At 37.5% G+C, this 14,483-nt stretch overlaps 1 protein-coding gene and 1 long non-coding RNA gene across 4 annotated transcripts in view; one reads left to right on the top strand and one right to left on the bottom strand.

Moving 5' to 3' along the window:
• LOC133542836 (zinc finger protein 609-like) overlaps positions 1-13,505 on the top strand; it is a 235,845-nt gene extending 222,340 nt beyond the window's left edge. For all 3 annotated transcript variants that reach the window (XM_061887034.1, XM_061887035.1, XM_061887033.1), the window contains exon 8: positions 2,760-13,505. In XM_061887034.1, the coding sequence (XP_061743018.1) occupies positions 2,760-2,803 (44 nt within the window). In that variant the 3' untranslated portion in view covers positions 2,804-13,505. The remainder of the gene's footprint in view (positions 1-2,759) is intronic.
• The window catches only part of LOC133542838 (uncharacterized), a 27,983-nt gene continuing 18,735 nt past the window's right edge, over positions 5,236-14,483 (bottom strand). Inside the window, exons 3-4 of the long non-coding RNA XR_009804223.1 lie at positions 7,405-7,477; positions 5,236-5,535 (exon numbers count right to left, since the gene is read on the bottom strand). This is a non-coding gene — a long non-coding RNA (uncharacterized LOC133542838). The remainder of the gene's footprint in view (positions 5,536-7,404; positions 7,478-14,483) is intronic.

The raw sequence follows: 14,483 nt of genomic DNA, 5'->3' as shown, positions 1-14,483 counted from the left end.
TGACATGAATTAGTAATGGAATTAGGCCATCATTAATGTATGGGGAATGTCTTTATAGCGTTACTCTTTTGAAAATCATTCATAAATGTGCGTGTGCTCTTCAGGGATGTTTCATGAAATTAGAGTTACAGTAATCCCTCATTTATTGCTGTTAATTGGTTGACCTTGGCAAATGAATTTCCGCCAAGTAGGAATTATTTATAAATTGACTATTTTCATTGCCCGAGCATGAAAACGTGTATGACTTTCTAAATGCAGTTTTTGAAAACTCATTAAACTCCTTTAGACATGAAACAACACCCACAGTCGCTTTTACTCTCCTTAATCCAAGATAGTAATTGTAAGGCTATCAGTAGCCACCATACTCAAGAGCGTTCTCTGATTTGCTTTGGTCTCATCTAATGGCCAATACTACTATAGTTTTGTTCTGCTTAAAATGTTTAATTTATGCCAAAAATACATAACAATGTGTTTAAAAAGGTTGAATCTACCATATAGTGAAGCTGCAATCTTTGAAGAACGATTGGTTGAGAATGTATACTAGATATTGAATGAGGACATTTTATTTGTTTTACTGTTTTTATTATAGACTTGATTACTTTTTGTGTGTTATAGTCAACAATGCCATCAATTGGTAATAAGGGTTGGTTTTATTTTCCACTTTTCACATCCTTTTACAGATGGAGACTACCCAACAACTGTTTTAAACTCACATGGTGTACTTTGTATTTGTCCCTCTGATGGATGAAACTTGCTCAGGCTGAGTCAGCTCCATTATGACGTACTGCAAATATTCCACACACGTTAACAGGATATTATAGTACCGTGGGTTATTGTGTTTTTTTTTTTTTTTTGGGGAGTTTTGTTAATTTCATGTATCTATTTCTAAAAACACTTTTTTGATGACTTTTACACATTTTTAGAGGTCCTAGTATATGTGTGTGTCTGTGAATATATATATATATATATATATATATATATATATACAAACCCTGTTTCCATATGAGTTGGGAAATTGTGTTGGATGTAAATATAAACGGAATACAATGATTTGCAAATCATTTTCAACCCATATTCAGTTGAATATGCTACAAAGACATTTGATGTTCAAACTCATAAACTGTTTTTTTTTTTGCAAATAATAATTAACTTAGAATTTCATGGCTGCAACACTTGCCAACGTAGTTGGGAAAGGGCATGTTCACCACTGTGTTACATCACATTTTCTTTTAACAACACTCAATAAACGTTTGAGAACTGAGGAAACTAATTGTTGAAGCTTTGAAAGTGGAATTCTTTCTCATTCTTGTTTTATGTAGAGCTTCAGTCGTTCAACAGTCCGGGGTCTACACTGTCGTATTTTATGCTTCATAATGCGCCACACATTTTCTGGACTGCTGGCAGGCATGGAAAGTACCCGCACTCTTACAAAGATACGCTGTTGTAACACGTGGCTTGGCATTGTCTTGTTGAAATAAGCAGGGGCATCCATGATAACGTTGCTTGGATGACAACATATGTTGCTCCAAAACCTGTATGGACCATTCAGCATTAATGGTCCCCTCCCAGATGTGTAAGTTACCCATGCCTTGGGCACTAATGCACCCCCATACCATCCCAGATGCTGGCTTTTGAACATTGCGCCTGTCACAATCTATATGGTTATTTTCTTCTTTGTTCCGGAGGACACCATGTCCACAGTTTCCAAATATCATTTGGAATGTGGACTCGTCAGACCACAGAACACTTTTCCACTTTGCATCAGTCCATCTTAGATGAGCTCGGGCCCAGCGAAGCCGGCAGCGTTCCTGGGTGTTGTTGATAAATGGCTTTGGCTTTGCATTGTAGAGTTTTAACTTGCACTTACAGATATAGTGACCAACTGTAGTTACTGACAGGGGTTTTATGAAGTGTTCCTGAGCCCATGTGGTGATATCCTTTACACACTGATGTCGGTTTTTGATGCAGTACCACCTGAGGGATCAAAGGTCTGTAATATAATCGCTTACGTACAGTGATTTCTCCAGATTCTCTGAACCTTTTGATGATTTTACGGACCGTAGATGGTAAAATCCCTAAATTACTTGCAATAGCTTGTTAAGAAATGTTGTTCTAAAACTCTTTGACAATTTGCCTACATATTGTTGACGCTCGCTCCATCCTTGTTTGTGAATTATTTAGCATATCATGGAAGCTGCTTTTATACCCAATCATGGCACCCACCTGTTCCCAATTAGCCTGCACACCTGCGGGATGTTCCAAAATAACTGTTTCATGAGCATTCCTCAACTTTATCAGTGTTTATTGCCACCTTTCCCAACTTCTTTGTCACGTGTTGCTGGCATCAAATTCTAAAATTAATGATTATTTGCACACGCAAAAAAATGTTTTATCAGTTTGAACATCGAATATGTTGTCTTTGTAGCATATTCAACTGAATATGGGTTGAAAAGGATTTGCAAATCATTGTATTCCGTTTATATTTACATCTAACACGATTTCCCAACTCATATGGAAACAGGGTTTGTATATATATATATATATATTATAATAACAAAAACAAGTTGCACCAATCATAAATATATTTGGTATTTCCTTTGAAATTGGATCATATTTTTGCGGTTCGATTTCCTCGTCTAACTGTAAATCCAGTTTACCCCTCAAATTATATTTTGTGTCCCTTGTCTTTGAACATGTATTTCTATATTTGGCGTCAGCTGATTATTAATGAATGGGCCTCTGTTTTGTGTGTTTAACAGGGAAGCCCGATCGTCACACCTCCACCCTGCAAAGATTCATGTGACTGGCTCACATGTGCAATGGATGCTCCTCGTCTTAGACATCAGTTGAATGGTGTTTGTGTCTCTTTGGTCTGCCTGGGTGTCGGCAGCTTGTCCCTCCTCCGTGACGCCTGGACTCGTGCTCCAGGTTTGAAAGCCATCGCTCCCCCCCCTCCCCCTCATGCAGAGGAAACGCCCCCCCCTCCTCTGACTTACTAGTCTTTGCACTGTCAACAAACACAATGCAAAAATAGACTGTTGCTTTTCTTTGACTGCAGTGTTTTTTTGTTGTAAACAGAAGAAACTAGCAGAGGTTTTCCGGGGGGGGGATTTGGTGACTGATGGCAAAGGGGAGTGAGACTTTTAATTAAAGACTTGCAGAGAAAAATCTTATTGAGATGAGTTCAATTTAATGTCTGTGGCATTTTGTATGCCCGTGAAGCAACAATATATCCGCAACTTGACAAATGTTTGGTTCTATTTCATTGTGGAGAGGGGGATCACGGCAACTGCTGCTCACTTCAGAGACTCAACAACCCGAGACTGAAGTTTTCATCCTCACTGTCACTTATAATTATTATTATTATTATTTCCCACGTCTGAACACCGCAGTTCATGTTTCAGGGATGATGTCAGTGTGCTTTGGCCAAGGGACCGCTAAACCTCAACAGAGAATATAAACGTGAGCTTCTGTCGGACAACTGGCGCTGGGTTTACTGATCGTCACCTTTTCCATGTCAGAATGCTGGTTTTGATGCTGTCTCTATTTACACGCTCGTTAGCATCAGCTCACATTTCAACGCGCCTTCAGCTTGCATACAAGTTTTTTCGGATTGGCTGTGTGTACGTGTATGTGTATGTGTGTGTGTGTGTGTGTGTGTGTGTGTGTGTGTGTGTGTGCGCGCGCGCAAATCACTTGGGCAAGTTTCATTGTGCATTTTCCCTCTTTTGGCTGCTGTTTTAATCAACAAGAACAACTGGGCCCATAAATCAATTAATCAAACAATAACTGATATTGTTGTGAATCTTTGGGCAACTTCCAATTCGATTCAGAAAATGATTAAACCGATTTTCACAATGTATTTGGAATATTAATTGTAATGAAACTTTGTCAAAAAACAACAGGTTAAAACGGGGGTGTCAAACTCATTTTAGACGGGTAAACGGCAAGATAACTTAAAAATAAAGACAAAAAATAGATTGTTTTCTTTGTTTAAAAATAGAACAAGCACATTCTGAAAATGTACAAATCATAATGTTGCCGGGTTTATTTTACACTTACATGTTGCGGCTAATAGTATTCTATCTTTATTTGTCGTGTGTGGAAAACTTGCACTTCCGGGTTTTTCGGATCACCAATCACCGACATGCCAGGCTCTTCCACTTTTACGAGAATGTTCTATTTTGCAATAAATTGTCTTTGTGCTTTTTAGCAATTGTCTTTTCGTCAGTCTTGCTCTCGCTCCACCATCAACCACCCCTCTCTCCTTCCCGGCTGCTGCCTTTAACAGAGCGGCAGGTGATTAGATAAGCATGCCCAGGTGGGCCTTCTACGCACCTGTAGCTGATCTCAAATTCGTTCCTGGCACACCCTGCTTTGTTGCAGGACTGCAGGCCACTCCCCCTCCCCCTCCACATCGTTATTTATACTTTCTGAATAAATTATGTGATAATGTTCAACAGTCAACTGATTTTCAATCCATCAGGATAAAAAAAATAAAATCTAATTACAGGATGTTATTTATGTAGTTTGCTCATTTACCTCGACTGGTGCACTAACGTGTTTTTTTTTCTTTTTTTCTTACATATGTAGCATAATCTAGATTAGAAAGATACAAATAATTGCTATTGCGACATCTAGTGGACACATCTAGTACAGCAGTTTTTTCATAGAAAAATTTCGGCTCATTTTTATATTTCACAAACTCATCCCGCGGGCCGTACGTTTGACACCCCTGGGTTAGAACATCTCCTTCTGGTTGCATGGAGATGGACCCCCCCAAAAAATGTATCGGTTTTCTGGTGCACGTCTTAGCTGAAAATGAACTGTATAACTGGATAAAGTGCTGCAGTATGTCCGTGTGTTTTCTTTTGTTCATCTCAAACTTTTAAACAGGGTGCCGAGCGCATTTATTTAATCTTGTGAGTCATTAATAATCTTTGTCCTTGTGGGTGGAGGATTCTCGAACAAAGCCTTGCAAGTCGCTCCTCGCTAGCAGAAATTAGGCTTCAAACGAGTGAGCAACTAACAGGCAAGTATGCCCAATTTGTTGGAAAGTGATAAAGTTAAAAAAAACATTTAATTAATATTTATTGAAGTGCACTTTTGTTAACATAGATTGAGTCAGTCTTGCCTTCAATTGATTACTTATTTGGGATAATTATTAGTTCTTAACCTTCCAATTACAACTTTAAAAATAAATCCTAATGAGAAATTCAAGTTTATTGAGTTATGAAAGGAAAACGGTCTCAAAATAATAATGACAATGATATTGTTTATAGACAATTTGAGGGACTATCTATCGGCCAAGCAAAATGTGTTGTCGGCCCAGGCCTAACAACTGATGTATCACTCATTTGCTTCACTCTTACACACACTCACACACACACACACACACACACACACACACACACACACATACACACACACACACACACACACACACACACTCTTACCTGGCTTTGGACCAGTCATAACTTGACACCTTGGCGTTCTCTTGGGCCATTGCCATTTATGATGTCGTATATCAAACGTCTGGCAGGAGAAGATAGAAATGCAGACAGAAATTAGTTATGAGACAAAACAAGCATCAAACAGTAAAAATATGAATGTGTCATATTTCTACATTAGGATTTCACTTACACTATTTACAAAACGTAAGGAATATTTGACCGAAGCCTAGATTTTACAGTAGGGTTGTGTGAAAAAATCAATTCAAATACGTTGTGCAATTCAGAATTGATTCTCATTTTTTTTTTAAATCACATTTTTATTTATTTTTTATTTATCAATCCAACAAACCACTACACAGCAATACCATAACAATGCAATCCAATTCCAAAACCAAACCTGACCCAGCAACACTCAGAACTGCAATAAACAGAGCAATTGAGAAGACACAAACACGACACAGAACAAACCAAAAGTAGTGAAACAAAAATTATTATCAACAACAGTATCAATATTAGTTATAATTTCAGCATTGCAGTGATTAAAAATCCCTCATTGACATTATCATTAGACATTTGTAAAAAATAGTGTCACAGTGGCTTGCACTTGCATCGCATCTCATAAGCTTGACAACACACTGTGTCCAATATTTTCACAAAGTTAAAGTAAGTCATATTTTTGGTTCGTTTAATAGTTAAAACAAATTTACATTATTGCAATCAGTTGATAAAACATTGTCCTTCACAATTATAAAAGCTTTTTTTTTTAAATCTACTACTCTGCTTGCATGTCAGCAGACTGGGGTAGAGCCTGCTGAAATCCTATGTATTGAGTGAATACAGAATAGTTTTAAATCAGAAAAATATCGTTTTTGAATCGAGAATCGAATCGAAAAAAATCGATATATTATCGAATCGTGACCCCAAGAATCGATATTGAATCGAATCGTGGGACACCCAAAGATTCACAGCCCTACTTTACAGGTAAACTTCTTTCAACTTTAGAATGCACATCATGGTTCAATGTTCCTATACTTTTTGCACAAACTGCTGTTCTATAACACAGGTGTCCCGTACTTTAAAGTATTAATTATTTCCATTCTGACAGAACAAAATACATGGACTGCATACAGCTGCATAGCTTTTTAACTTTAATATTGTCTAATAATGCAACAATTTACATATATTCCACAAAATGTAATCGAGTGTCAATACATACTTAAATATCTAATTGACTTATATTATCCATCAAATTGTACTCTAACAATAACAATAGATTGAACAAGGGGGTGTTCAGAAACATTGATTCACACCCGAATCGTCATTCTTATGTAATTTTCGATTTTAAATTGATGTATCGATTAAAAAATAAATAATTATTTTTTAAGAAGAATCCATTTAAAAAAAATAAATTTCTAGCCCATCTTCATGCAACCAGAAGGAGGTTTTCTAAACTGTAACCTGTTTTAAAAACGTTTCATTATAATTATCATACCAAATGATATAGAGCTAGAATCGTGTTGAATGGAGAATCGATTCTGAATGAAATAGTCACCCCAGGAATTGGAATTGGATTGAATTATTATTTGCCCAAAGATTCGCACCACTTGATAGTACAGTAAAAAACCGGCAGCTCAATGGCTAGAAACACGCTGTACTGTATGTTTTTACAGTACAACAAAAGTGCCACCATTTCACCGCAAATGCTACAGATTTTTTTTATCCGTATGAAAAACTCATAGGTGTTAAATAAATAGGGCGACTCCTTACTGTATACATTTCTATTCAAATATTATTCAGTTACAAGCGGCCCTCTGAGCGCTCTCAATGATAGCCAGTTCAAAAACAAGAAAATCATCAATAAATACAATAGTTCAATTAAAATTGGTATTCTAACAACTCTGTACATGTGGATGACATCCCGACACAAAGACCTCGCCTAACAGTCACTCACCAGTGTGATTGAGGTTGAAAACAGGATCTTCTCAGAGGGAAGTGGCCGCTGAGCTTACGAGTGTCAGCAGAGACTGGAAAAGTGGCAGAAACGCACATTTTATACATTTTGGAGAGCATATTAACTCCTTGTTAGGGAACACATTGTGCACAAACGACAAAAACATTGAACAGTTGCCTATTTAAGCTTCATTCTGAAGTTATTTTCAATTATTCCCCCCCGAGTCAGACAATATGTTTGGTATGATGGATGGCGTTGTTATCTGGATACAAAACAAAATGGTCATAACCTTATCATTCACTTTTTTTCGGAATTTTGCCCATCGTTCACAATCATGAGAGACAAGAAGGCGCATTTGTTTTTATTAAGATTTTAAAGGTCAAACGCTTGAAAGATGCGGCTCACCCTTCATCAAAGTTTTATATACACACTGCAAGTCTATATATAATGTAGTAACAGACATGTTCATAACAATATGTAATATGTTCAATATTTACTGTATTTTGACCATTTTAATCATGTCCGTTTCCATTTCAACACGTCTGACTTGTAGCAACAATGTGTGTTTCTACTTCCCAATACAAAACGCTTGTGTGCTTTAAAGGGGAACATTATCACAATTTCAGAAGGGTTAAAACCAATAAAAATAAGTTGCTTATTTTATTTTTCGAAGTTTTTTTCAAAATTTTACCCATCACGCATTGTCCTGAAAAACTGCTTTAAAGTGCCTGATTTTCCTGTGATGTCACTGCGTGATGCCAATACAAACAAACATGGCGGATAGAACAGAAAGATATAGCGACATTAGCTCGGAATCAGACTCGGATTTCAACGGCTTTAGCAATTCAACAGATTACGCATGTATTGAAACGGATGGTTGGAGTGTGGAGGCAGATAGCGAAAATGAAATTGAAGAAGAAACTGAAGCTATTGAGCCATATCACGACAGGCAGCGGCAACGAGGACAAATTCGGCGATCGCCTTCTAACCAACGATTGCATCTTTTGACCACTGGTGCAACTTGAATCCGTCGATTGGTATGTGTTTGTTTGGCATTAAATGTGGGTGGAGGGAAAGGCTGGATGCAAATATAGCTACAAATGAGGCATAATGATGCAATATGTACATACAGCTAGCCTAAATAGCATGTTAGCATTGATTAGCTTGCAGTCATGCCGTGTGCAAATATGTCTGATTAGCACATAAGTCAATAACATCAACAAAACTTACCTTTGTGATTTTGTTAACTTTATCGTTGGAAATGCATCTGCTTTGAGTGTCGCAGGATATCCACACATCTCTGTCGTAGCATCGCTATCGTCGGTAGGGATGCTACGACAGAACAGAACAAACGAGGGACTTTCGCATCTTTTGACCACTGGTGCAACTTGAATCCATCGATTGGTATGTGTTTGTTTGGCATTAAATGTGGGTGGAGGGAAAGGCTGGGTGCAAATATAGCTACAAATGAGGCATAATGATGCAACATGTACATACAACTAGCCTGAATAGCATGTTAGCATCGATTAGCATGCCGTGACCATTGATATGTCTGATTAGCACACTCCACTTAAGTCAACTTGAATCCGTCCCTGTTTGTGTTGTTACACCTACGGACAACACACCGACGAGGCATGATGTCTCCAAGATACGGAAAACAGTCGAAAAAACTGAAAATAACAGCTGATTTGACTTGGTGTGTGTAATGTGTTTGAGAAAATGACAGAGAACTTCCTGTTGTGACGTCACGGGTGAAAATTCATTGCTCCGACAGCGAACAATTTTAAAGGCGTTTCAATCGCCAAATTCACCCTGTTAGAGTTCGGAAATCGGTTAAAAAACATATGGTCTTTTTTCTGCAACATCAAGGTATATATTGGCGCTTACATAGGTCTGGTGATAATGTTCCCCTTTAATAATGGCAGACTTGCTAACAAACAATGAAGATGACTCTTTTTGGACAAATGAGGATTCACAACCTTATCTTTTTGAAGCTTAATATACGGAAGATATTACAGAGGCGAATGCGAAGAAAGGAATAAAACGTTGGAGCAGACGGAAGCTGATAGAGTTAGGTGAATGCGACTCGAAGCTGCAAAATGTGGAATTTGGAGTCAAGCTATTTCAACATAAATGGAGTGCTCACCCCAAATAAACTTTAAAAAAAAACATCCGCGATCAGCTGGACCAAAGAGACAACTGTCCATCGAGTGAGTCACACTTTGTATTAATCATGTTACATGCAGCATGTCATCATATGTGTATCATGACAGGGAGCATACGCTTTCTGGCTAGCTGTGTACAAACAAAACATGAAGTGTGGGCTAATACTTTACAGATACTGTAATATGATTGTTCATGTTTTTCAGTCAGTACAGATTGGTGTTTTATTGAAAACTTGTGCATTACAAACTCGTTTCATGTTGCTATAGAAGGGTAGTTTATCTCTTGCCATAGTTAGCTTTTAAGGCTAATACTGAAGCATGCCGATGTGTTACTATGCTAGAAAGAGAGTTCCTCAGCTCTTAAAATAACGATACTGCTACAGCTGGTTATTATACAGGTTATGGAACATAATTTGAAGTATTGTTGACAATTTTTTAATGCATTTTTAAAGTAACTTGGAGGTAGAATTGATTGCTCCCATCAGCTGCATTGCTAGCTACTTAGAAAAAGCCGATTTTTACATGTTAGAATGCAAAAAAAAAACAACTTTTGTATTCTTGTCTCATAATGATTGTGAACGATAGGCAACATTTAAAAAAAAAGTGCAGTTTCTCTTTACCAAAACCATGGGGAAAACCCCAAATAAACACAGCAGTTAAACCTCGCACAAAAACAAGAGTTATCGTACTTTCCCTACTTTTTTTCCCAAGCTTTGAACCCTGCGGCTTACACAAAGGTGCGGCTTATCTATGGATTTTTTTCTTTACTCACAGCTAAATTATGGAATGAATTAAACAAAAAATCTAACAATGTACTAAAATGACCCATTCTAACTGTTCAAACTCAGTGAAAAGTACAAGGAAAACGATTGTTGACAAACATCTCGAACCTAATTAAAAAAGGAGAACATTTTACTAATCTTATGAAAGATGAATAAAGACGTTAATGAGTTTTCTGTTTTGTTTGATCATCCGTTTTATTGCCGTGTTACAGGCACTGTTTGTAAACAATTAAGGTATGTAAAACATTTACATAATCTCTCTATTTAAACATATGATTTCACATCTTATAGTCCGGTGCGGCTAATATATTAAATTTTTTTCTTCTAAAATTTAGTGGGTTGTTCTTATAGTCCGCTGCGGCTTATGGTCTGGAAAATACCGTACTTGTACATCCAAAGGACAAAACAGAACAAGACTAATTCATGAAAACCTTGTGTAAATCATGTAGAAAAACATACATTGGAGAAACAGGTGGCACATTCAACACAAGAAAAAAAAAGTATTGTCAAGAATGTGAAAAAGAGACAAATGGAATACTCACAAGAAGCTTAAAGGCCTACTGAAATAAGATTTTCTTATTCAAACGGGGATAGCAGGTCCATTCTATGTGTCATACTTGATCATTTCGCGATATTGCCATATTTTTGCTGAAAGGATTTAATAGAGAACATCGACGATAAAGTTCGCAACTTTTGGTCGCTAATAAAAAAGCCTTTGCCTGTACCGGAAGTAGCAGACGATGTGTGCGTGACGTCACGGGTTGTAGGGCTCCTCACATCCTCACATTGTTTATAATCATAGCCATCAGCAGCAAGAGCGATTCGGACCGAGAAAGCGACGATTTCCCTATTAAATTGAGCGTGGATGAAAGATTCGTGGATGAGGAAAGTTAGAGTGAAGCACTAGAAAAAAAAGGCGACGGCAGTGGGAGCGATTCAGATGTTATTAGACACATTTGCTAGGATAATTCTGGAAAATCCCTTATCTGCTTATTGTGTTACTAGTGTTTTAGTGAGATTATAAAGTCATACCTGAAAGTCGGAGGGGTGTGGTGTCCCTGATGGAAGCCATGGAGGAGCCAAGAAAGTCGCCTCTGACAGCTGTAGGAGGACGCAAGCTCCGCTCATGTCTCCGGTAAGAGCCGACGTATTACCACAATTTTCTCACCGAAACCTGCCGGTTTACCTTGGCCTCAGTCTTTTTCCCTTGGCCTCAGTCTGGACCCCTCTCCAGGGCCCAGGTTTAGACTAATTTTTTTTATTTTATTTTAATCTTCTATTCCCCCCCTGTTTACCTGTATCTCACCTTTTTTGTAAGGGGCGCTGGAAGCCGGCAGACCCGTCAGCCATCCTGTTCTGTCTCCCTGTACTGTTTGTCTGATCTTGAATGGGATTGTGCTGAAAATTGTAATTTTCCTGAAGGAACTCTCCTGACGGAATAAATAAAGTACAATCTAATCTAATCTAATCTAATGTGGTAGAGGAACATGTTCGCTTGACCGCTCAGTTCCATATTAGAACTTAATAACAAACAAACAAACACCGGCTGTGTTTTGGTTGCTAAAGGCAGCTGCAATCCACCGCTTTCCACTAACAGCATTCTTCTTTATAGTCTCCATTATTAATTGAACAAATTGCAAAAGATTCAGCAACACAGATGTCCAAAATACTGTGTAATTACGCGACTAAAGCCGACGACTTTTAGCCGTGAGTGGTGCTGGGATAAAATGTCCGCTCCAACCAATAACGTCACAAGCCAGCGTCAACATAAGCGTCATCATTCCGCGACGTTTTCAACAGGACGCATCGCGGGAAATTTAAAATTGCAATTTAGTAAACTAAACCGGCCGTATTGGCATGTGTTGCAATGTTAATATTTCATCATTGATATATAAACTATCAGACTGTGTGGTCGGTAGTAGTGGGTTTCAGTAGGCCTTTAAAACAAGATTCTGAAGAGGAAATCTTAAACTTAGCCATATGAAATAATTGCAAAATAAATCACATCACAGACTGGGACAACGCCAAAATCATTGCTGACAAATTCAAACGATGACTTGACTTGACAGGTGCGTCTGGTTGGCCACGCCTATAAGAACAGCTGACGGGCGACTGGTCTGGTGATCCTTTTATCAAAGACTGCAGATGGCAGTCCGAACATGTCAGGTAAAAAATCCGTCCATTGTACCGAAAATGTCTGACTCGGAAAGAAACTGCGACGTATACGAAAAAGACATAATGAACCTTTTTGAGATCCATCCTGAAGTTTCAAACAAATATCTGTAAGTACTTCTTGTGAGAAGTGTGTGTGTGTTGCTGCGTTGTATATTCAAATGTTTACTTTGACATCAATCCCAGAATTGTGGACACCGACCACACTTTGCACATGTGTGCATTCATTTCAACACAGTTGAACGTCCTCAGATACATCAAGTAACCCTAACCCGAGTACAAAAACACCTCCTTGACGTGTTGGACCCCGTAAAACGACGACAAAAGGCTGAATCTGATGAATGTGGTGTTTGATAAGTATTTAATCTGTCAGGCTAATACACGATCATGTAGGCAGCTGTGATGTCAAGTCAGTGGTGGTTCTAGTACCAGCAGACTGCATACATACAGTAGTGTGATCCAATAATGGTTGTGACAAGTGCATTTGTTTGCTCAGAGAGTAGTAATATAATCTCAGTAGTCAGCAAAAAAAAGCCCTGTGAAAATAAATCCTATATTCTATTTTGAAAAAAAAAAAATTAAAAAAAAAAGTGTATGAAAAGCCAGAAAGGTTCATGTTTGCTTTCAACATAACGGAAATTGTTTAGTTTCATGGTGCAGAGTATATTTATTGGCCAGCAGTCGGTGCCTAGTTGAACTTTCTCGACGCCTCGTCTCGTTTGCCCTTCCCTGACCCCGCTTCCTGTCACACAAAGTACCGCCAGCGGTGCTTGCAAGGATGTTTACAATGTCTGCGAAGTCTTCTTTTCTATGTTAGACATCCAGAACTTTTTCTTTCTCTCTTCCGCCCTCTCCTCTTCTCTCCCTCCCTTCAGGAGTTTGTGAAAAGTGTACATTGCCATGGTTCTTTTTTTTGATACAATACTCTGTAACTTGCCTTTGTAAATTTGGGCTGGAAAAAATAAATCTTTTTATGAGACAATCCGTCCTAATAACTTGGGCTGCGTTGACTACAAGTTCATTCAATACAGTACTTGACTTATGTTTGTTGTGTTTGCCTTTGCTCATTAACACCTTGTATTTCGACTGGAGCTTGTTGATACAACACTGTACAGTAGATAGCATCATAACTCCACTTTTTGTCACAGCTCATTTTAAGCGTGCTCAAAAACACCAATACACATCCAAATTGCATTTTTTTCAGATTCTAACTCAATTCCTAATTCTTGAGAATTGACCCCGAAGGGAATAAGGCGTAGAAAATGGATGGATTTATAAAATATATGCATATATATTTACACATATAAATATACATATGTGTATAAATATATATATATACATATATATATATATATATATATATATATATATATATATATGTGTGTGTGTGTGTGTGTTTTTAAATATATATATATATATATATATATATATACATATCTATATATATATATATATATATATATATATACACGTGTGTGTTTAAATATATATGTATATGGATATATATTTGTGTATATATATATACACGTGTGTGTTTAAATATATATGTATATGGATATATATTTGTGTATATATATATATATACTAGGGGTGTAATGGTACACAAAAAATTTGGTTCGGTACGTACCTCGGTTCAGAGGTCACGGTTCGGTTCATTTTCAGTACATCCATCCATCCATCCATCCATTTTCTACCGCTTATTCCCTTTCGGGGTCGCGGGGGGCGCTGGCGCCAATCTCAGCTACAATCGGGCGGAAGTACAGTAAGAAAAAAACAAAATATACAATTTTTGATTACCTATTAAACAAATTTCCTGAATCTTCCACCAAATATTATTTTCTTAGTGGAATATTTGATGTGAAGTAATCGGAAACTTGGAGAGGTCAATAATTCATAATAACATTGATTTTGATTCAATATTATGTTTTAAACAATGACAGTTTGAAAGAAAAAAAAAAAA

The sequence above is a fragment of the Nerophis ophidion genome, linkage group LG25 (assembly GCF_033978795.1).
Source record: "Nerophis ophidion isolate RoL-2023_Sa linkage group LG25, RoL_Noph_v1.0, whole genome shotgun sequence".
Taxonomy (NCBI): domain Eukaryota; kingdom Metazoa; phylum Chordata; class Actinopteri; order Syngnathiformes; family Syngnathidae; genus Nerophis; species Nerophis ophidion.
Note: the sequence above shows the minus strand (reverse complement) of the source record. Positions and strands in the feature narration are given on the sequence as shown.